We start from the raw sequence: 21,378 nt of genomic DNA on the forward strand, positions 1-21,378 counted from the left end.
CTCTGTGCAAGAGTAGGGTCTACTGGTCACATGTATGAAGTCATATTCTGCGGCAAAAGCAGAAAAGGAGCTCGCAGAGAACTGGGGAGCGTTATCTGTAACCAGGACCTCAGCGACCCCTTGCCTGGAAAAAAATGACTTTAATCCATTGATAACACCAGCTGATGTGGTTATGGGTGTCTTTGCTATGTCAATGTATCTTGAGTAGTAATCTACCACTAGCAGATAAGTGTCATTTTTCTAATAGAACATATCCACCCCTACCTTTTGCCATGGCCGTTTCGGCAGCACCGTTGCCATCATTGGCTCCGGATGACAAGGTTGACATTTTGTACAGACCTCACTCTGGGCCACTAGCTTGGCAATCTGAGTACTCAGACCAAGCCACCACACTGACTGTTGAGCCCTCAGTCTGCATTTGGTTATCCCCATGTGTCCATCATGCACTCTGTCTAGCATTTCTCGTTGTAGAGTCTCTGGGATAACTATCCGTTGTCCTTTCATGAGAAGGTCTCCTTTACAGTGGAAGTCACTTTGGTGCACCCAATAGGGCTTCAGCAGTTGAGGCAGTTCCTCCTGCCTGGGCCATCCCTTTTTGCACTGCTGCACTGTTGGCAGATGTGGCCTCGTTGTTGCTCCTCTGCAATCAGCTGCAGTTTGGTCTGAGATGCAGGTAGACTGTCCCTTATTGCATTAATGGACACCTGTACCTCACCCTCTAGACATTGCTCCTCCTCTGATAATGGACGTTTAATTGGGGCCCTGGAGAGTGCATCTGCTGTGATCAGTACCTTCCCTGGCACATACACCATCTTGTAGGTGAACCTCAGTAATCTGAGGCGGAAGCGCAGAACTCTGGGAGGCAAGTCGTCCAGTGCTTTTGTCCCTAACAGAGCCAACAGTGGTTTGTGGTCAGTCTCTGCTGTAAACTGCAGGCCAATAAAAGGTATTGGCTGAGCCTTTCACATGCCCATGTGATAGCCAACGCCTCCTTATCCACTTGAGCATATCTTTGCTCTGTGTCGGATAAGCTTCGGGAATATTTGACGCCACTCCATGTTGTCCTGCATCTGTGTGAGGACCGCCCCTAGCCCAAATGATGATGCATCTGCTGATACTTTTGTCGTAGCGTGGGGACGGTATTGGGCCAGCACTCTCTGTGAGGCCAGATCTCCTTTGATTTTGTCAAACGCTACCTGTTGCATGTCCTCTCCATGACCAGTCATTATCTTTGGCTAGTAAGTCTCTCAGAGGTTTGGTTGTATCTGAGAACTGTGGGAGGAACTTACCCACATATGTGACCATGCCTAAGAAGGTCCTGACTTTAGCCACCTTCTGGGGTCTGGGCATATCTGTGATGGTGCTGATCTTCTCTGGGTCCGGCTCTATTCCAGCTGCACTGATTTTGTGTCCCAAGAACAAGACCTCTGATTGTGCATTTTTCATTGAGTGTCAGGCCAGTCTCCTGGAGTCGGGTCAGAACTGCTGTGAGCCTTACATCATGTTCTGCTCTGTCCCTTCCACACACGAGCACATCGTCCGCATGGACTATGACTCCACTCAGCCCATCCAACAGCTGGGACATGAGTCTTTGGAAATGCTCTGGACCGGAAGCGATTCCAAATGGCAAAACATTAAAACAGTAACGGCCAAGCGGTGTTATAAACATTGTGAGTGTCCTACTCTCTGATGACAGCGGTATCTGCCAGAAACCTGAGCGGGCATCCAGCTTTGTGAAGACTTGCGAGCCATCCAACTGAGCCAGTGACTGCTCCACTGATGGTAAGATGTGTCTCTCTCTCTGCAGAGTGCCTCATTCAATTTAGTCATGTCCACATAGATCCTGATTTCCCCCATTGGCTTTTGGGACCACTACCATCCCTGCACACCAGTCTGTGGGACTCTCTATTTTAGACACCGCCTCAATTTCTTCCATCCTCCCCAACTCTTCCTTTACTCTGGCCAATAAAGGGATAGGCACCCGGCGGGGGGTGGTAAGGGCATAGGGGACAGCATCCTCTTTCAGGCGGATTTTGTAGTCACCTTGTATCCTTCCTAGACCAGAAAACACTTTTGGGAATTTCTTTTTGAAAACCTCACCTGGGTCCTCCAGTTCGCTCACTCTTTCAATGAGTTGCAATGCTTCAATTGCTGGCAGCCCCAGCAACGGTCTGGCCAGAGAGTCAATGACGAAGACAGGTTGGATGGCACTTTTGTCTTTACTCTCCTGTTTAATCACCAACTGCCCTACCACTGGTAAAATCTCATCTCTGCTATAGCTATACAGCCTAGTTGGGATAGCTGTCACTGCTGCCCCAGTGTCTAGTTTAAATGACACAACCTCCCCATTGAGTTTAATGTCTGAATGCTAGCCAGCGTTGTTTTCCTTTACTTCTCCCAGAAAGATGCTGTCCTGCTGTACCTCCTCTGAAACCTCATGCATTTGCTTTAAATTGACAGAGCTGAAAAGTGTCCTCTCCTGTGACATTTCCTGCATTCCGCATCCTTTGCTGGGCAATCTTTCCATCTTTGGAAAGGGGATTTCCCACATTTGCGACAAACTCTTGAACTAGCTACTGGTGCTGTCAGTGATTGTTTTCTCCACGTCTGTCTCTGTTCTGTGTTCCCCTCTGTTTTTTTTAGCTCTGTATGAAAATGCATGTATTTCCCCACTCTCCCCTACACTCTCTTCTGCTGTCTTTTTACAGTCTGTCTCACTCTGCCTAACCTGGTTTACAGCTTTGGACAAGGTAAGCTGGAAACAGTAGTGATATATTTCTTATTCCGACTACAATCCGATCTCAGATCAGCTCTTCCCTGAGCGTGCCAAACTGACAATGTTCTGCTAGTTTGTGAACAGCAGTGATAAAAACTGTTGGTGGTTTCACCCTGCTCCTGTTTGCGCATATTAAACCTAGCTCTCTCAAAAATAATGTTGTGTCTCCCTACAAAATGCGTTTCAAAACAATCTTTAACGGCACTGTAGTTTCTCTTCCTCGGTCAACGTTGAAGCATTTAATATATCCTCGGCTTCATCACCCATAGAGTAGATCAGTGTATTAACTTGAAATGCCTCATTTTTCACGTTGAAGCCTGATGCTACCCTGTACCTTTCAAAGCGCCTGATCCATTTCGGCCAGTTTTGAATGTCCATACAAACCCATTTCTCTGGGGGACTAATGTGAAATCCGTCAGCACTAGCCACTGGCCTGTCCGTGTTTGCGCCAGAACCCGTTGAACATGGAGTCGCAAACCCTGAAATCCCGCCAGCTTCTTCCTCTTGCAGCATGTTGCTTAGCAGTAACTTAGTCCTTGCTTGTTAGCTAGCTAAATAATGATATGCGCTGTTATCTCCAACACTGTGCCCCCCCCTGCTTTGAAACAGCCTGAATGTATGATTTACTTGGTACGTCCTTCACGTTTATGTGAATTTTAAAACCACTTCTGACACCATATAGTATGAGCTACAATAAGGAAGCACGACAACGAGGTTCTAGCTCCAGCCTGTTTATTAACCTAACCCTCGCATGTCCTACATTAGGTACGGATACCCCCAAGGGACATCCTTCTACACCCTCTGTTTCTACCACTCCTAAACTGGATTGTCAGCTTTACTGGTTACCTTTGCACCCACCCCTACATTAGAGGAGTGGGGTTTGGGTTAAACATTTCTCTCACCGGGGTCTCCTCTCCAGTCAAGAGAACAGGGAGAGCATCAGAGCAGGAGCATTAAGGACAACTTCAATTAGCGCTAGGCAGAGACCGGGTTTAAAGAGCAGGGAAGTACTGTAGCTGCATCTTTCCCAGCAAGGATCAATGCTGCATTACCGTAAGGAGAAGAGGAGAGGAGAAAGAAAGAAAAATCTAGGTGTCACATGATCTCAGTATACATATATACACACACACACCTGTTCCGAACAGCCCCAGAGTCTGCAACACCACCAAGCGGCACCATGAAGACCAAGGAGCTCTCCAAACAGGTCAGGGACAAATTTGTGGAGAAGTACAGATCAGGGTTGCGTTATAAAAACATATCCAATACTTTGAACTTCCCACGGAGCCCCATTAAATCCATTATTAAAAAATTTAAAGAATATGGCACCACAACAAGCCTGCCAAGAGAGGGCCACCCATCAAAACTCACGCACCAGGCAAGGAGGGCATTAATCAGAGGCTACAAAGATACCAAAGATAACCCTGAAGAAGCTGCAAAGCAGTGATTGGAGTATCTGTCCATAAGACCACTTTAAGCCATACACTCCACAGAGTTGGGCTTTACAGAAGAGCTGACATAAAAAAAGTAATTGCTTAAAGAAAAAAATAAGCACCTTTTGGTGTTTGCCAAAAGGCATGTGGGAGACTACCCAAACATATGGAAGGTACTCTGGTCAGATGAAACTAAAATTGAGCCTTTTGGCCATCAAGGAAAACGCTATGTCTGGCGCAAAACCAACACCTCTCATCACCCCGAGAACACCATCCCCACATGGTTGTGGCAGCATCATGCTGTGGGGATGTTTTTCATCGGCAGGGACTGGGACACTGGTTAGAGTTGAAGGATGGTGCTAAATACAGGGAAATTCTTGTGAGAAACCTGCTTCACTCTTCCAGAGATTTGAGACTGGGACAGAGCTTCACCTTCCAGCAGGACAATGACCAAAAGCATACTGCTGAAGCAACACTTGAGTGGTTTAAAGGGAAACATTTAAAGGTCTTGGAATGGCCTTGTCAAAGCCCAGACCTCAATCCAATTGAGAATCTGTGGTATGACTTAAAGAATGCTGTACACCAGGGGAACCCATCAAACTTGAAGGAGCTGGAGCAGTTTTGCCTTGAAGAATGGGCTAAAATCCCAGTGTCTAGATGTGCCAAGCTTATAGAGACATACCCCAAGAGACTTGCAACTGTAATTGCTGTAAAAGGTGGCTCTACAAAGTATTGACTTTGGGTTAGTTTTGCACGCTCAAGTTTTATTTCTTATTTGTTTCACCAAAAAATATTTTGCATCTTCAAAGTGGTAGGCATGTTGTGTAAATCAAATGATACAATTCCCCCCCCCAAAAAAATCTATTTTAATTTCAGGTTGTAAGTCAAAATAGGAAAAATGTCAAAGGGGGGTGAATACTTTCACAAGCCACTGTATAAGTTATAACTCGTAATGATACTTTGCTGTGTGCTGCCACTCGCCAAAAACCAATTGGTCACAGACAGCATTTCTGCAGCATTTACTGGAGAGCTGTGAGTTCTCCCGTGCGAGATGCTTCAGCGGCTTGCCCCTCGCAAGTCATCAAACCGACCTCTGAATGTTTTGAAAATGTCTTTCCTCGTCAATGCTTCACATAGGACAAGAGATGTGTATTCTCCATTGTCCCCTCTTGTAGTATTCAGTGGAAGAACTTGCCATTTTCTCAGTCTTTTTTTTTCTTCTCCTCCTGAGTAGTTGTTGCAGTTCAAATTAATAAGAGACGTGTTTGTTTCTGTGGCTAAAAACGTAGTGTCGTAAAGCATAGAACAGCAGACTAGCCTGACATGTAGCTAGCATTTGTAAACAGGCACATAACACGGAAGTTCAAATGTCGTCGCTAGCTAGAGTCAAATAGAGTGGCTCGGCCCCTCTTGATTGGTAAGCTACTCTTGCTCCCAAGCCCCCTGGTGGATATACACTATACAAGGCTGACTTCCTCTCTGAGTGGAACGCAACGAATAGGGCCTGCTGGCCCATCCACACACGTAGCTCAAATGAGTGGAGCTCGTAGCCACCTTTTGATGGATTGGTATCCCCACGACGTCTCTCCTGACAGACAGACGTTCCAGATAACAGGCAGGACACCAGCCAATCAGCAGCGGGCACAGCTATTCCATTCCCACCCTAGAGGGAAGGGGTACTGCAAGGGTTAATGAAGTTCATTTGGAGGCTACCACACAGCTAATAGCCCTACTATATTTGTACTGTAAGTATGAGTTATTAACTAAGACTGTATCTCTCTCCCCTGGTATTTCACAAAGACATTCTTATTCAATCTGCTTGATTCATTGCATACAACTGTGGTGCTTCCACTGAAGCTAAATGCTACAAGCTAAAACAGCAGGTTTGAATAAGTGATTTACTGATAAGACAACCAGGAAACGAGCTATGCTCTATGCTGCACTAACAGCATTACCTAAATGCTTACCACTGCAGTAGTGGCAAACTGATAACCTGCTCGCTATGTTGTCCTAACGCTATGGCTATATAATCCATTCTGTAGGGAACGGATCCATGCAATATAGATTCCTAGATTCCATTCCAGAGAGGGTTTCTCAATAAATCAGTGGGCTTAGTGGATCTATGGATTCGCTCTAGTTCATTCGTCTCTAGCGCACAGTGAAGCTAGTGAATGAATATAGATTCACTGTGCTGACGGAGGGAGTCTGGCTCTGTCTGTCAGCTTACACCCTATTAGGAGCAGTGATTGTGTGTGTGTGTTTTTGGTTTTCCTATCCTTGTGAGGAACCAGAAGTCCACAAGGATAGGAGAACAAGGAAAAGTGGGGACATTAGGGGTTAGGTTTAGGGGTTAGAGAAAATAGTATTTTGAATGGGAATCAATTGTTTGGACCCCAAAAGGACAGAAAAACAAACGTGTGCATGAGTGTGTATTTTCCTGCTTAGGGCATATGTGTGTGTATGCACACATTTATATCTACCTATCTGTGTATGTGTGTGTTTGCAGAAGCAATAAAGTCCATTCCTGGAATGGCTCTGGCCTTGTGACCCGGCCGTCCAGCCACACTGGGGATTGACTGGGGCCAGCAGAGTAGTCTAGCTAGGGGATAGGGAGAGGAGACGGGGCTAATGCATTTACTGGAGTGGAGACAGCTCACTCCCTGCACCTGATCACATTACAGCCATAGAGAGGAGAGAGAGAGTGTGAAGACAAGAGGGAGAGAGAGGAATTAAGAGAAAGGAAGACGGGGCAGAGACAGATATCTAGGGAGAGACAGCAGGGGAAAATAGATGGGGTAGATAAAGAGAAAGGGAGGAACAAAGAATGCAGGAGAGAACGAGAAAGAGCGGGAGATGGGGCAGAGAAATAGCAGGAGAGAGCGTGAACAGCGAGATAATGGAAGAGGGTGTCAGAAAGAGAGACACTCATTGCGACAGAAAGAGAGGAGCAGGCTCTGGTTACTGCAGCCCTGCCAGCCTGACTATACCGGACAGGCTAGTGGGTCCATGGGGACAGGGGTGACAACCTGGGGACAGCTGGAAACACAGGGAAAAGGATGGGCAATCTGGCCAGGGTGTGGGTAACCTGAACTCTGGTGTGAGAGTGGGATATGAGGGGTGGGTGTGGGTCCAGAGACATGGGTATTGGGTGAAGGAGCAGCAGTAGTAATAGTAGTGGATAGCAAGCTAAGGATAGTCCTCGGAATGGAGCTATGAATGGAGTTGGCTAGGAAGTTGATCGTGGAGACTGCTTGTAATGTAGGGCGTAGGGTCAGAGGGAAGAGTGAAGGAAATGACTGAAATAGGCTAGGTGGTGTGTAGAGGCAGTGGGAAGGGCAGTGTGTGTTGGCTGGGTGTAGTATGTAAAAAGGCAAGAGGCAGAGAGTAAAGCAATTCAAATGTTCTCTGAAAACAACATGCAAACTGAGGTACAGGGATCACAGTGTAACAAAGCATATAGGTCGAACTCCGGGTTCAAATACATATCATAGCAATGTGTGGTCCTCTATAGGACAACATGAACAAAAATATACAAGTGCTAGTTTGAGCACAGAAGAGTAGCCTAGCTTTGGGCCAGTAACCGAAAGGTCACTGGTTCAAATCCCAAAGTTGACTAGGTGAAAAACAATCTGTCAATGTGTCCTTGAGCAAGGCACTTAACCCTAATTGCTCCAGGGTCACAGTCAATAATGGCTGATCCCTGGCCGTGACCCCACTCTCCGAGAGTGTCTCAGGGGGAGTGAGATGTGCAACAAAACTAATTTCCAATTCACTCATGTATATAATACACTCATGTATATAATACATGTACATGAAATAGGGCAAATGTAAGCACCCACCTAACTATTATTAATAATAACATCCCAAGAGCCCATATAGCAAAGCGTCAGAATAGGATTTAAACAGTCTATACCTAGTAGACAGTCCCAGAGCGAGCAGCTGGGAGCAGCATCCAGTCGGTCTCATTTATCATAGGTGTTGCAGAGACAGGGGACTCAACACCAAACTGGCCTCAGCTAGCTCCCAGGCTATCATTAAATAAGAGATGAACAGTAGAACTCAGACTAGCCACACACTCAAACATACCTACACTGACATCCCAACACACACATTGCATACTGATGCCACAACCACACTGCTGCTACTGTCTATTATCTATCCTGTTGCCTAGTCACTTTACCTCTACCTATATGTACATAGCTACCTCAATTACCTCGTACCCCTGCACATCGACTCGACACTTCCTGTATAAAGCCATGTTACTTTAACACTTTATTGTTATTCATTATTAACTGAATTTCTCCTTGTCACCTATTTTATTTTAACTCTGCATTGTTGGGAAAAGGACCCGCAAGAAAGCATTTCACGGTTAGTCTACACCTGTTGTTTACGAAGCACGTGACAAATACATTTGGATTTTATTTGACTTATTCATAGTGTTCAGTATTTTCCTAAGTTCCTAATCAATCCTCAAGGTGTTTTTTAAATATCTATTCGATATATCAACAGGGACAATTGGCTCTTCAGTAGGAGCAAGAGGAAAAATGACTACCTCTGTCTTTTACGCAAGAATCACTCTGAGAGCCCTCAGCTGGCCACTTACGCAATGTAGTCGTTTACGCTCATTCTTCAACATAAAGGCGTGAAACTACATCAAAATGCTGTAGACACCTTAGGGAATACGTAGAAAAAGGAATCTGGTTGATATCCCTTTCAATGGCCAATAGGGGTGCATAGGAACACAACAGTTTCAAAATAAGAGGCACTTCCTGATTGGATTTTCCTCAGGGTTTTGCCTGCAATATCAGTTCTGTTATAGTCACAGACAATATTTTGACAGTTTTGGAAACGTTTGAGTGTTTTCTATCCTAAGCTGTCAATTATATGCATATTCTAGCATCTGGTCCTGAGAAATAGGCGGTTTACTTTGGGAACGTTATTTTCCAAAAATAAAAAGAGTGCCCCCTAGTTTCAAGAGGTTAAATCCACCCCTTTCAAATCCCAATTTAACCCTAACACCAGACACACATACATATATGAGTGAATAGCCTCTGAACCATGCCCCTAGCCATCTGTCAAAGACTCAAGCCACCCAATGGGACATTAAGACCAATGGTTTAAAGCAGTCCTCTTTTCCCTCAGACGAAAAAAAGAAAAATGACTAATGAACACACATTTACAAGTATATTTAATAAATGTATTCTATTTTTGTCTTGACATTTCTGAAAGACAAGACTTGCTGAAGGTCAACTTCACCTGATTGTATGTAACATTAAACATAGTGTAAGGAGCACTTAGTTTCACATGTCCCCTTTTTCCTAATCCCTACCATCCATAATCTCTGGATACAGAGTTGTGGGTTCAGAAAGTCAAGTGGAGGCTATCAAAACGGGTAAACAAGCAAAAAACAGAGAGAGAGGGGAAGGAGAGTCTTATCAGCAGAAGGCAGGAGTCTCCCTCTCTCCATCTCCTATAGTCTCTCCCATATTGTCAAAGGCTTTCAGCTCCAGTTGGCTCGGACAAAAGGGAGTGAGGACGCCGGGGGCTTTTCCCGCAATGATCTCCATGGCGCTGGCCCGGCTGGATAAACGGCGGTGAATGGCCCCCATTAAGGACATCCACACTAGTAGAGCCAGGGCCCCCGCGTGTGCTGGTGGTAAGACAGCGTGGGCCTCAGGGGCCAAACGGCTCCACATCAGGAACCTGAGAGGCACCTGACAACCTGACAGGCTGGACTCTCCCACTCAATATACACAGGTCCAAAGGAGAGGGATAGCTAAATGCAAAGAGTTGGGGGGGAGTCTGCTTAAGACATAAACAATTAGCCAAGGACTGTGAGGCAGTAGAGCTAGGAAGTCTTTCTTACCAGAACATTTAAAAAGGTAACAAAATATTCAAATGTGGGACTGCAAACAAGCCACATTTTTGTTGCCAAGCATAACTGATTCTGTTAAGCATTTCAAAATAATGTGTTTACCACTACAGTGTGGCAAGACAAAATAGACAACCATCTGAGAAGCAACCAGACATAGTAACACGGAACCACCTGGCATCACCACTGGGTGCTATGAAGTCAGCTTACTGATAGGGGGCAGTAGAGCAATAGAGAGATCACTGGTCCACCTCTCTTTTTAGTTGAATTAAATGCGACCCTCTTTGACTCAGAGAGGTCTTATCCGGTGTCCTGTGTGAATTTAATTCTCTCTCCCTCTTTCTCTCGAAGGACCTGAGCCCTAGGACCATGGCTCAGGACTACCTGCCCTGATGACTCCTTGCTGTCCCCAGTCCACCTGGTCATGCTGCTGCTCCAGTTTCAACTGTTCTGCCTGAGGCTATGGAACCCTGACCTGTTCACTGGATGTGCTACCTTGTCCCAAACATGCTGTTTTGGACTCTGAATGATCGGCTATGAAAAGCCAACTGACATTTACTCCTGAGGTTCTGACCTGTTGCACCCTCTACAACCACTGTGATTATTATTATTTGACCCTGCTGGTCATCTATGAACGTTTGAACATCTTGGCCATGTACTGTTATAATCTCCACCCGGCACAGCCAGAAGAGGACTAGCCACCCCTCAGAGCCTGGTTCCTCTCTAGGTTTCTCCTTTCTAGGGAGTTTTTCCTAGCCACCATGCATCTACATCTGCATTGCTTGCTGTTTGGGGTTTTAGGCTGGTTTCTGTACAGCACTTTGTGACATCGGCTGATGTAAAAAAGTGATTTATAAATCAATTTGATTGAATGTTAAAAAGAGGGAGGGGCGGTGATGAAAAAAAACATAAATCAAAAAGTGCGTGTAGACCGATGGGGAGAAGTACTTGCAGTAAGAGTGGAGTTCAAGAGGAAGACAAAATAAAGAGAGGGAGAGAGAAGGGAGTGCAGGAGTGTGGGCGAGACACTGGAAGAGGGGAAAAGGAGAGAGAGAGAGCTAGGGATGGAGGTCAAGAACAAAATTACAGAGACAGAGGGAGAGAGATGGGAGTGAGGGAGATCAGGACCGGAAGAGGAAAAATGAGAGCGAGAGAAAGAACAGGAGAGAGAGAGAACTATAAGGCTCTGTCTCAATTCACATTTTTTTAAACAGACACACAAACAGAGGAGTTTGTTCTGGACTGGAACACGAGCCGCACACACCACGTGCTCTCCAGGGGTACAATTTCACAGCCCCTAATTACAGTGGGGTGTAGGATTTCTTATTGGGGCCTGCCAACATCCCAACACACACACACTTATACATGCACACAAACACACGAAGGCATACACATACGCACTCACAGAAACACACATGCATGCACACACACACACAAATCCACCCATTCAAAGAAAACACACTTACACAAGCATGCATTCAAGTACACACCCATGGTCGAACTGCAGGAACACTAACTACAGTACAATTCAAGCCTCTTATTATGTCAGGGCCATGCCTAGTTTCAGTTCATTTATAGAAAAATCACAATTATTTCAGATTCATAATTCCTATAATGCAATATGCATGTAATAATGATGATGTTGTCCTTTACTGTACTATATAGACTACATGGACAAAGGTATGTGGACAAGCTCACAGAATGGGACCGCCAAGTGCTGAAGTGCGTAGCACGTAAAAATCATCTGTCATCGGTTGCAACACTCAGTACCGAGTTCCAAACTGCCTCTGGAAGCAACGTCAGCACAAGAACTGTTCGTCAGGAGCTTTATGAAATGGGTTTCCATGGCAAAGCAGCCGCAAACAAGCCTAAGATCACCATGCTCAATGCCAAGCGTTGGTTGGAGTGGTGTAAAGCTTGACGCCATTGGACTCTGGAGCAGTGGAAACAAGTTCTCTGGAGTGAAGAATCACGCTTCACTGTGTCTGGTAGTCCGACAGACGAATCTGGCTTTGGCGGATGCCAGGAGAAATCTACCTTCCCCAATGCACTGTGCCAAATGTAGTTTGGTAGAGGAGGAATAATGGTCTGGGGCTGTTTTTCATGGTTCGGGCTAGGCCCCTTAGTTCCAGTGAAGGGAAATCTTAACGCTACAGCATACAATGCCATTCTAGTTGAGTCGGTTCTTCCAACTTTGTGGCAACCGTTTTGGGAAGGTATTTTCCTATTTCAGCATGACAATGCCCTGTGCACAAAACAAGGTCCATACAGAAATGGTTTGTCGAAATTGGTGTGGAAGAACTTGACTGGCCTGCACAGAGCCCTGACCTCAACCCCATCAAATGCCGACTGCGAGCCAGGCCTAATCACCCAACATCAGTGCCCGACCTCAGTAATGCTCGTGGCTAAATGGAAGCAAGCAATGTTCCAACATCTAGTTGAAAGCCTTCCCAGAAGAGTGGAGGCTGTTTTAGCCTCAAAGGGGGTGACCGACTCCATATCATATTAATGCCCATGATTTTGGAATGGGATGCTCAACGAGCATGTGTACACATACTTTTGGCCATGTAGTGTATTTATGTATATTACTGTATATTCCTACGGTTACTGTATATTCTGCACTGCAGTAGCGAACAGTGGTCTTTTTATTAATCTCTTTTTATTCCCCTCTTCTCCCTCTCCTTGAGTACTTTTTGGGTCATGAATAATGGCCTATGCTCTGACACCGTCTTCCACTTGGCAAGGCCGTCGTCATGGGAATATCCGTTTAAGCTGAATGGAGAGGTACATCCTTTTGCCATTACACCGCCCTCCCCCACGTCCCTGATACTTATACCTCAGTGCTTCAACTAGAACTAAAGCAACTCTGTAAAGTATTCTACTAGTACGTGTTTTTTATATATATATATATGTGTGTGTGTGTGTGTCTCCTGAAAGTCCGTGCTTCATTTCCACTCCTCTCTTTTCACACACACCCTCATTTAGATTCACTGTACAATGCAGGTTTTTCTTTCCTTTCTCAGGGAATCCTTCAAAGTAAGAAAAAAGAGAAACTAGGCCATTAAGCTGCGGTAAAGCCTCTCCCTTGCCTAAAGTATCCCCCTCTCTCCCTCCCTTCCTCCCTCTTCGTCACCCTCCCTCTTGGCCCCTCTTTCTTTCTGGGTCCTTTCCCTGCCTGAAGTCCTACCTTCTTCTCCTCTTCCTCCCCATCTGTTACCCCTTCCCACCGTTTCTTCTTCTCTTTCCTGCTGTCTGCCTCTCTCCCCCTCTTCGTCCCTCCCTCCCTTTATCTAACCCCCATGTCTTGCCTGTCCTGTACTCCCCTTCAGGTCTCCCACCCCCCTACCCTGTCTAGTCCCAGGTCCTCCTGGGTTAATCTCTTGGTGGACCAGATGCATGGGCTCATTAACCTGGTGCAACCTGCTAAGAGGCTGCAGCCTGCCTGAGCCCACAGCCAAGGAGGACAGGAGAAACAGGGAGAGGAAGAATGGCATTTGGAGAGAGAGAGAGAGAGAGAGACATGGATGGTGGGAGTCGTTACCTAACCTTATTCTCAGAATCCTTCAGCTTCATGGGACATTTATATATCGTAAAGCCTTCATTTAATTCATTCTGACTCCACTTCCATGCATGGTTCTCATGTTAAAAGCCCACCCACTCCTCGGGATATGAGAGTCAGAGAGAGGTCTTTGTCACCCCTATCTAACCCCTCGCCATATCCAAATCACTATCATATAACATAAGCCCCCACACCCCCTGATGTCTGAGCAGACCGTTTGTTATGTGTGGAATAAATGAGCTCATTCATACAGTATTGAGTGGGAGGTCCATCCCCTTCCCTTCACCACTGGCCCAATGTCAACAACCGAGAAAGGTAGCTATGTCCTGGCCAGATGACAACTACTATTACTGGGTAAGACAAGTCCCTCCACTCGCTCTCTCTCTCTTATTCTAGAGGTAACTGACCAGGACCAGATTACTGGTGTACTTTGTTGGAAGCTACATAAAAAGATAGCCTCCCCCTATTCTTACCCAATCAACTGCTAGCCTCCCCCTATTCTTACCCAATCAACTGCTAGCCTCCCCCTATTCTTACCCAATCAACTGCTAGCCTCCCCTATTCTTACCCAATCAACTGCTAGCCTCCCCTATTCTTACCCAATCAACTGCTAGCCTCCCCTATTCTTACCCAATCAACTGCTAGCCTCCCCTATTCTTACCCAATCAACTGCTAGCCTCCCCCTATTCTTACCCAATCAACTGCTATTCTTATTCCAGTCAACTTTCCCTCTCCTCAATCCCACTCTTTGCATCGTGACACTGCTCCTCTACGCATGGATGAATAAATACACTTCTCAGGAGGTTTCAGAACCTTTTCTATTGGCCTTTGGACAATCTATTGGTCTTTGGATGTTGACTTGCTTTAAAAGGAGTGTAAACTCATCACCAAGACCTTACACAGCCAGGACCACACTCTATACTTTAAATCTAACACAACACGCAACCAACACTCAATAATCCTAACATGATAACTGGAACAGTAACTGTAAAAGCCAGATAATATCCAGAAGGAGACCTCAGTTTAGATGAGAGAAAATCAAACTCATAAAACCCCTAAATCTAAGAGCCGCAATAAACGGCCAGAACAAGTAAAAACTAAGCAATACAAGTACAAGCCCAATGTGTATTCCTGATGAAACTGAACACAAGTTATGACACCACCTCACAATAATAACCTATCCCTGAGGGGAGAATCCTAACTTCCACTTAAGTCGAATTTTCACTTAGTCATGCATTGTTTTCAATGAGTGACTAACTGAATTGGAAGTTTGGCAGAATGCCAAATCCTGACTTACTTCTCATACTCCAGGTTGTCATGGTCACAGCGGGCATCTTTGTGTTTCTCCCAGTCCTTCCCGTGACGGCATGTGGTGAGGGACACGATGTCCTTCCCGTTATGGATGTGATGCAGGGCGTTACGGGTGTCCGACCCGATGCCCGTAAGATACCGCTTCCCTTTGAACATCAATAGGTACTTCCTGCATGGGGGCACTGTGTTTCGCACCAACCAGCCCCTCTCGCCCCCCTTCTGGGGGTGCTCCTTGGAGAACAGGGGGATGGAGACGTCGAACCCGGGCCTGAAGTGTTCCGTGTTGAGGCTGGCTTTAGCCAGGATGGCCTGGCCAATATTGAAGCCCAGGTCCTCGTTGTAGTTGGGCCAGGTCCCCGAGTACAGATTAAAGACAAGGTGGTTCCGTCCCTCGTTCCAGAGCGGGTAACCTTTGATACGATCGTCCAGGTTGGGCACGAACTGCCCCGAGAGCTGGTCTCGGTCCAGAGTGTCAATCCCCAAAACGAACAGACACGCCTCGCGAGGGTCCGTGGTGTAGTACCGCGACTCGCCTATAGACATCAGTATCTTACGATAGCTCTCCGATACGCGCTCGCCCTTCTCCGACGGGTAGACGTACACTCGAAACCCATCCCGCCCTCTACGTCGACATCTCGTAAAGTCGAAGCAGGTCTCCATGCGGCAGCGACTGTCTTTATAGATGCCCGTCCAGGCTTGGTGACGCTGGCGGGGGGACTCGGCGGAACCCGGCCCCGTCTGGAGTTCCTCCAGCTGGGCATAGCCTGGCAGGAAGGCCCGGTCGGTCCAGTTGGGCCAGGGACGCACCACTTCTCCCCTCGGCCGCCCCAGCAGCTTGAAGAGACGGACCTGGACCCCGCCGCCCCAGTAGAAGAGCAGCAGCCAACAGCAAGCACACAGCCCCAGCAGGACATACTTCTTACGCGCCTGCATGGGGCCCAGAGTGCCTCTCGTTCTCTATCACTCTCTTTCTCTCTTTTTCTCTCTCTGCCCCTCAGTTCTAAGCCTCACAGTGGTGGGCGAGTTATTTCGAAAGGTCTAACAAGGAGGGTCCAATATAGAACGGTGTGGTAACTTGGACATCGTCACTTCCAAGTCTGGTCCCATCCAGTTTGAGCCCATTGAGGATAAATAAATGGATGTTGAAGCCACTCTCTCCGGTTTCTCTCGCTCAGATTCGGGTGCCGTTAGCCTGTCTCTTGCTAGACCGTCTCTGTGGTGCGTGCGTGCACTTCCTGCACTGCCCGATGCTGTGGATGATGAAGGACGATGTCTCCTCTCTCTCAAGCCCTCCTCGCCGCCTCATGGCGCCCGCTGTCTCCCGGGTCTCTCCTGAGGACGCAAATAAACGAGATCACAGCTCAGTACACAACCCGAGGAGCACTTAACAGCACAGCCAGAGCCCAGCAGCACTATGCACATTAACAAGTCAAGGAACACGGTCTCACACCATTATGTAATGCACAACACACGCTCATACCAACATGCCGATATACTGTATAAACCAAAACATACACTATCAGTATGAAGCGTGTACACACTCAGCAATATATTAGCACAGCGGTGGTCATTTCATTCACATAAAAAGTCACTATAAAACCCCCTGAGTTGAACTGAAGATGAAATCTAGTCTCTTCAAAACACAGACCTCGCTCAGTTCAGTTCAGATAGCAGACAGTTCTGGTGAGACAGACATAAAAAAAAACATTGACTCTCAAAGTTTAAACATACCACCACTCTATATTTGAAAATGGTCAAAGTAGTTTGAATGTTTGGTCTGGTTATGCTTTTGACATCCAGTCCTGGAACCGTGGCGTTTTGGTTTCAGTATGCCGAACATCAAGCAGCCAGCTCTGATATTATCACGTACTTCAAGCTCTGGTTGAACAGCGTCAGATACAGTGGAGGAGGAAACGGGGAGCCGTTTAGCAACTTAAAAATGGAGATTGGTAAAGTAAGGGAAAATAGAGACACTTTATGGCAGTGTAATGGTCTGTTAATCTTGGGGTGGGGAGAGAGTGGCTTTTTGTTACATTTGAAAACAGCAACCCGGTATGTTTGCCAAAGCACCCCCCCCCATAACTCCCCAGTGTGTGTGTCTGTGGTGTGTATGGAACACCTCACAGAGCAGACCAGTGTTCCTACTGCCAGCCGCCACACAAAGGCAGCTTTCAGGTCTCACCTGCTCTCCCTCACTTTCTCTTTTCCTCTCCATCTCTACATCCCTCCCTCCCTCCCGCTCATTCTTCTACCTTCTACATCCATGTAGAATTGATGCCCCCCCTTTCATTTTGCTCCTGTTATCGTGCTCCATACAGACGGGTGATATTGATCAACAATGCATTGTCTCATTAGACCAGTGTATTGTGACACTACAGAATTCCCTTTGAATGTAAATTGAATGACTACTGAAACATACATTTCCAACTCATTCTGTCTGTGTTTATGTGCAACCATGTGTAAGTCAGGCGGTGTCTGTATGCAGGCCTCGTGACTATTTGTGTATGTATGTATGCATGTATGTATGTATGTATGTATGTATGTATATCACAAAAGTGAGTACACCCCTCACATTTTTGTAAATATTTGAGTATATCATTTCATGTGACAACACTGAAGAAATGACACTTTGCTACAATGTAAAGTAATGAGTGTACAGCTTGTTTAACAGTGTAAATTTGCTGTCCCCTCAAAATAACTCAACACACATCCATTAATGTCTAAACCGCTGGCAACAAAAGTGAGTACACCCCTAAGTGAAAATGTCCAAATTGGGCCCAAAGTTTCAATGCTTCAGTATGTCACAGTGCATGTTGGCATTCATGGTTCCCTCAATGAACTGTAGCTCCCCAGTGCCGGCAGCACTCATGCAGCCCCAGACCATGACACTCCCACCACCATGCTTGACTGTAGGCAAGACACACTTGTCTTTGTACTCCTCACCTGGTTGCCACCACACACGCTTGACACCATCTGAACCAAATAAGTTTTTCTTGGTCTCATCAGACCACAGGATATGGTTCCAGTAATCCATGTCCTTAGTCTGCTTGTCTTCAGCAAACTGTTTGCGGGCTTTCTTGTGCATCATCTTTAGAAGAGGACAGCCATGCAGACCAATTTGATGCAGTGTACGGCATATGGTCTGAGCACTGACAGGCTGACCCCCCACCCCTTCAACCTCTGCAGCAATGCTGGCAGCACTCATACGTCTATTTCCCAAAGACAACCTCTGGATATGACGCTGAGCACGTGCACTCAAATTCTTTGGTCGACTATGGCAAGGCCTGTTCTGAGTGGAACCTGTCCAGTTAAACAGCTGTATGGTCTTGGCCACCGTGCTGCAGCTCAGTTTCAGGGTCTTGGCAATCTTCTTATAGCCCAGGCCATCTTTTTGTAGAGCAACAATTATTTTTTTCAGATCCTCAGAGAGTTCTTTGCCACGAGGTGCCATGTTGAACTTCCAGTGACCAGTCAGTATGAGAGCGATGACAGCAAATTTAACACACCTGCTCCCCATTCACACCTGAGACCTTGTGACTCGTTAGTGTTACATGACACCGGGGAGGGAAAATGGCTAATTGGGCCCAATTTGGACATTTTCACTTAGGGGTGTACTCACTTTTGTTGCCAGCGGTTTAGACATTAATGGATGTGTGTTGAGTTATTTTGAGGGGACAGCAAATTTACACTGTTAAACAAGCTGTACACTCACTACTTTACATTGTAGCAAAGTGTCATTTCTTCAGTGTTGTCACATGAAAAGATTTACTCAAATATTTACAAATATGTGAGGGGTGTACTCACTTTTGTGATATAATGTATGTATGTATGTATGTATGTATCTATGTATGCATGTATGCATGCATGCATGCATGTATGCATGTATGTATGCGCACATCAGGTAGTCTCAGATGGTGAGCTCACTGAGAGCCATAGAGAATCTGGGTGTTGGTTTTTGGCTCAGCCAAGCTCCTCTCCCACAGCACAGTGGCAAGCAGACAAAGTTGTAAGGAAACAGACACTAGGGATCCCATTACATAGTCCTCATCAATAATTTACTAGCTCCTTTAGTTAAGACATTGATTTTCCTTTCTGCTTTATATCCCCTGCCTCTCCTGCTGAAGTAAAACTCAATCTACCTCAGCATACTCTCACACGGCTAAGACATATATCCAGTCTGACAGAAAAAAAAGACAACCTGAGCTACGGGTTGGAACCGGTTCAGGGAACAGAACCAAACAGCGATTTTGAAGAATGGAAACAGAACCCGGAACGAAAGTGATCTCTAGTGTTCCGGAACAAAAATGTTATTCTGAAATCATAAGAAATAAATAAATAATAAATAATGTCAATTCTCTGTTCCCAAGATATAGGGGTTTTGCTCAGAATGATTGGAAAAACATTTTGGTTCCAACCCTGACTCGAGCACTATAATGTCTCTGATGATTTGTAGTTCAGGTAATGATGAGGGTGATGGTAATGACAAGAATGGATTCTCACTTTCTTCTCCAACTAATACCGAGATATTTTCTCAAAATGAAAGACACCAAAATGTTTAATCCCACACGGCCACCAAAGAACCAGGGAAATATCAACTAATTCCCTCCACAATTGATCAGTAATCCCCATTACCAACTGTCAACATTATGCAAGGCAACGATAGAACCCCACTCGCCATCCTGTTTGTTGTACTGTGTAAATGAAAACAGCAGTGTAGCAATAGATGGCATAGCGCTGGGAGATGGCATAGCGCTGGGAGATGGCATAGCGCTGGGAGATGGCATAGCGCTGGGAGCGCTAATGAATGTTGGCCAATACAAACCCCGGACATGTCTGGCCAGTCACAGCCTTTACACAAATGCACATAAACACACACCTTGGAGAAGGAGTTACACAGCCAGACTCCTACTAAGAGAGTATGTGGCTCCACTGTCACAGATCAATGATGAATGGATCAGTATGGTAGGGCCTAGCACTGAGAAAGGCCACATGGCCTGTTGAGGAGCCTGAGGGAAAGTACATGATTCAGACAGAGGGGAACCTTAAGGGTTCTGGTTGGAAGCTCTTAGACTGCGTCCTTCCTTCCTTCCATCTTTTGTATGGTTGATCACTGGTCTGACAGGAAGCTTTGACACATATGGTAAAGAAGGGTTATGGATTTGTTTTTAGTTCCACCGCCAATATGTTGATGTCAGACTCAAGAAGGTATCTGTGAAATATTTCAGCTTAGCCTTGAGATATGGGGTGAAAGAAGGTAATTTGTCACACAAAAGAAGGCATTGAGACTTGAAAGAGTAAGGTATCTCTGGGGGATACTTGAGATGACTGTGACTTGCCTTTTCAGGTAAGTAGTGGATTCAAATAAGAAGGACACTTGCGAGGTGTGAGGATACTGCAATGCATTGTGGGAAGGCTAACACACAAGGAAGTAGATGGGTTGTCAAAGCAGTAGGGAGTGAAATATACAGAAACTCCTTCCTCTGACTAATCAATGTTTGTTTATACACAGCACTTCTACTTGTCACCTGTGTGTTCGCATTGAGCATTAAAAGCCCCACCGTAAACTTTACAGGTGCCTTGTGAAATCTCTTTATTAGCAAGACAATCAAACTCCAAGTTATCCTTCCTCACCCTAACATCTCTACCTCCCATGCCTACACTGCATCCTCATCTCTGGGTTTTGTTGTTGGTTCACAAGCTTCAGTCAGTGTCGGTGACAGCTGGACCGGCGGCCTGCTCAAACCTCATCCATCCATCCCTCCTCTGCCTCCCTCAGGACCTCAAAGACTGCCTACCCTCAACTTTGCCTGCTGTTCCCACAAGACTAAACTAGTCTCTCTGCAGCTATTGAAGGAAATGCAATTGAATCAGCAGTAGATGGAATTGTGTTTACAGCAACTGTCGACTGCTACTCATATGCAATAATACAGAGGTGTAACAGGGTGGGGAATATGTATGAAGGCATTGATAAAACTGAAATGAGCTTGAGTTGGACTCTGAAGGAAGTAGTCATTTCCTCTGTACATGAGGAAATGGCACTACTACGTCGGAGAGGATTTGCATAGGTATATAAAGTAGACTATAAATAGACACTCGACCAGCAGCATCTGATTTTAAAATAGTAACTCAATTCTTTCCGAACAGAGTCGGCATGCCTGAGTCAGTGTCTATCTGCGTGATAGAGTTACACAGAGACTCAAATGCTGAACTGCTACTTGTTAGGCCGTTTTCTGCCAACGTGTTCAGTTAGTAGGCTCTGTGTGTGTGCGCGTGTTTTTGTGCACACACAAAACATGTGTTGCTTGACTAAAGCTGGACATACGTTAGTCCAGGGAAATTGTTCCTAAAGAAAAACAAATCTTGCGTTGAGGTGAGAGGCGAAGCCAGACTAAAATGAAGCGCTGGACTCTGTCATTAGAGGCCGGAGAAC

At 45.9% G+C, this 21,378-nt stretch overlaps 1 protein-coding gene across 4 annotated transcripts in view; it reads right to left on the bottom strand.

Annotated features, from left to right (window-relative positions):
- Positions 1-21,378, bottom strand: part of LOC112264884 (exostosin-1c) — a 71,627-nt gene that overhangs the window by 45,393 nt on the left and 4,856 nt on the right. For all 4 annotated transcript variants that reach the window (XM_024441783.2, XM_024441782.2, XM_024441781.2 and 1 more), the window contains exon 2: positions 14,935-16,280. In XM_024441783.2, coding sequence (XP_024297551.1) covers positions 14,935-15,881 — 947 coding nt within the window. In that variant the 5' untranslated portion in view covers positions 15,882-16,280. The remainder of the gene's footprint in view (positions 1-14,934; positions 16,281-21,378) is intronic.

This window comes from Oncorhynchus tshawytscha, linkage group LG13 (genome assembly GCF_018296145.1).
Source record: "Oncorhynchus tshawytscha isolate Ot180627B linkage group LG13, Otsh_v2.0, whole genome shotgun sequence".
In the NCBI taxonomy this organism is placed as follows: Eukaryota; Metazoa; Chordata; class Actinopteri; order Salmoniformes; family Salmonidae; genus Oncorhynchus; species Oncorhynchus tshawytscha.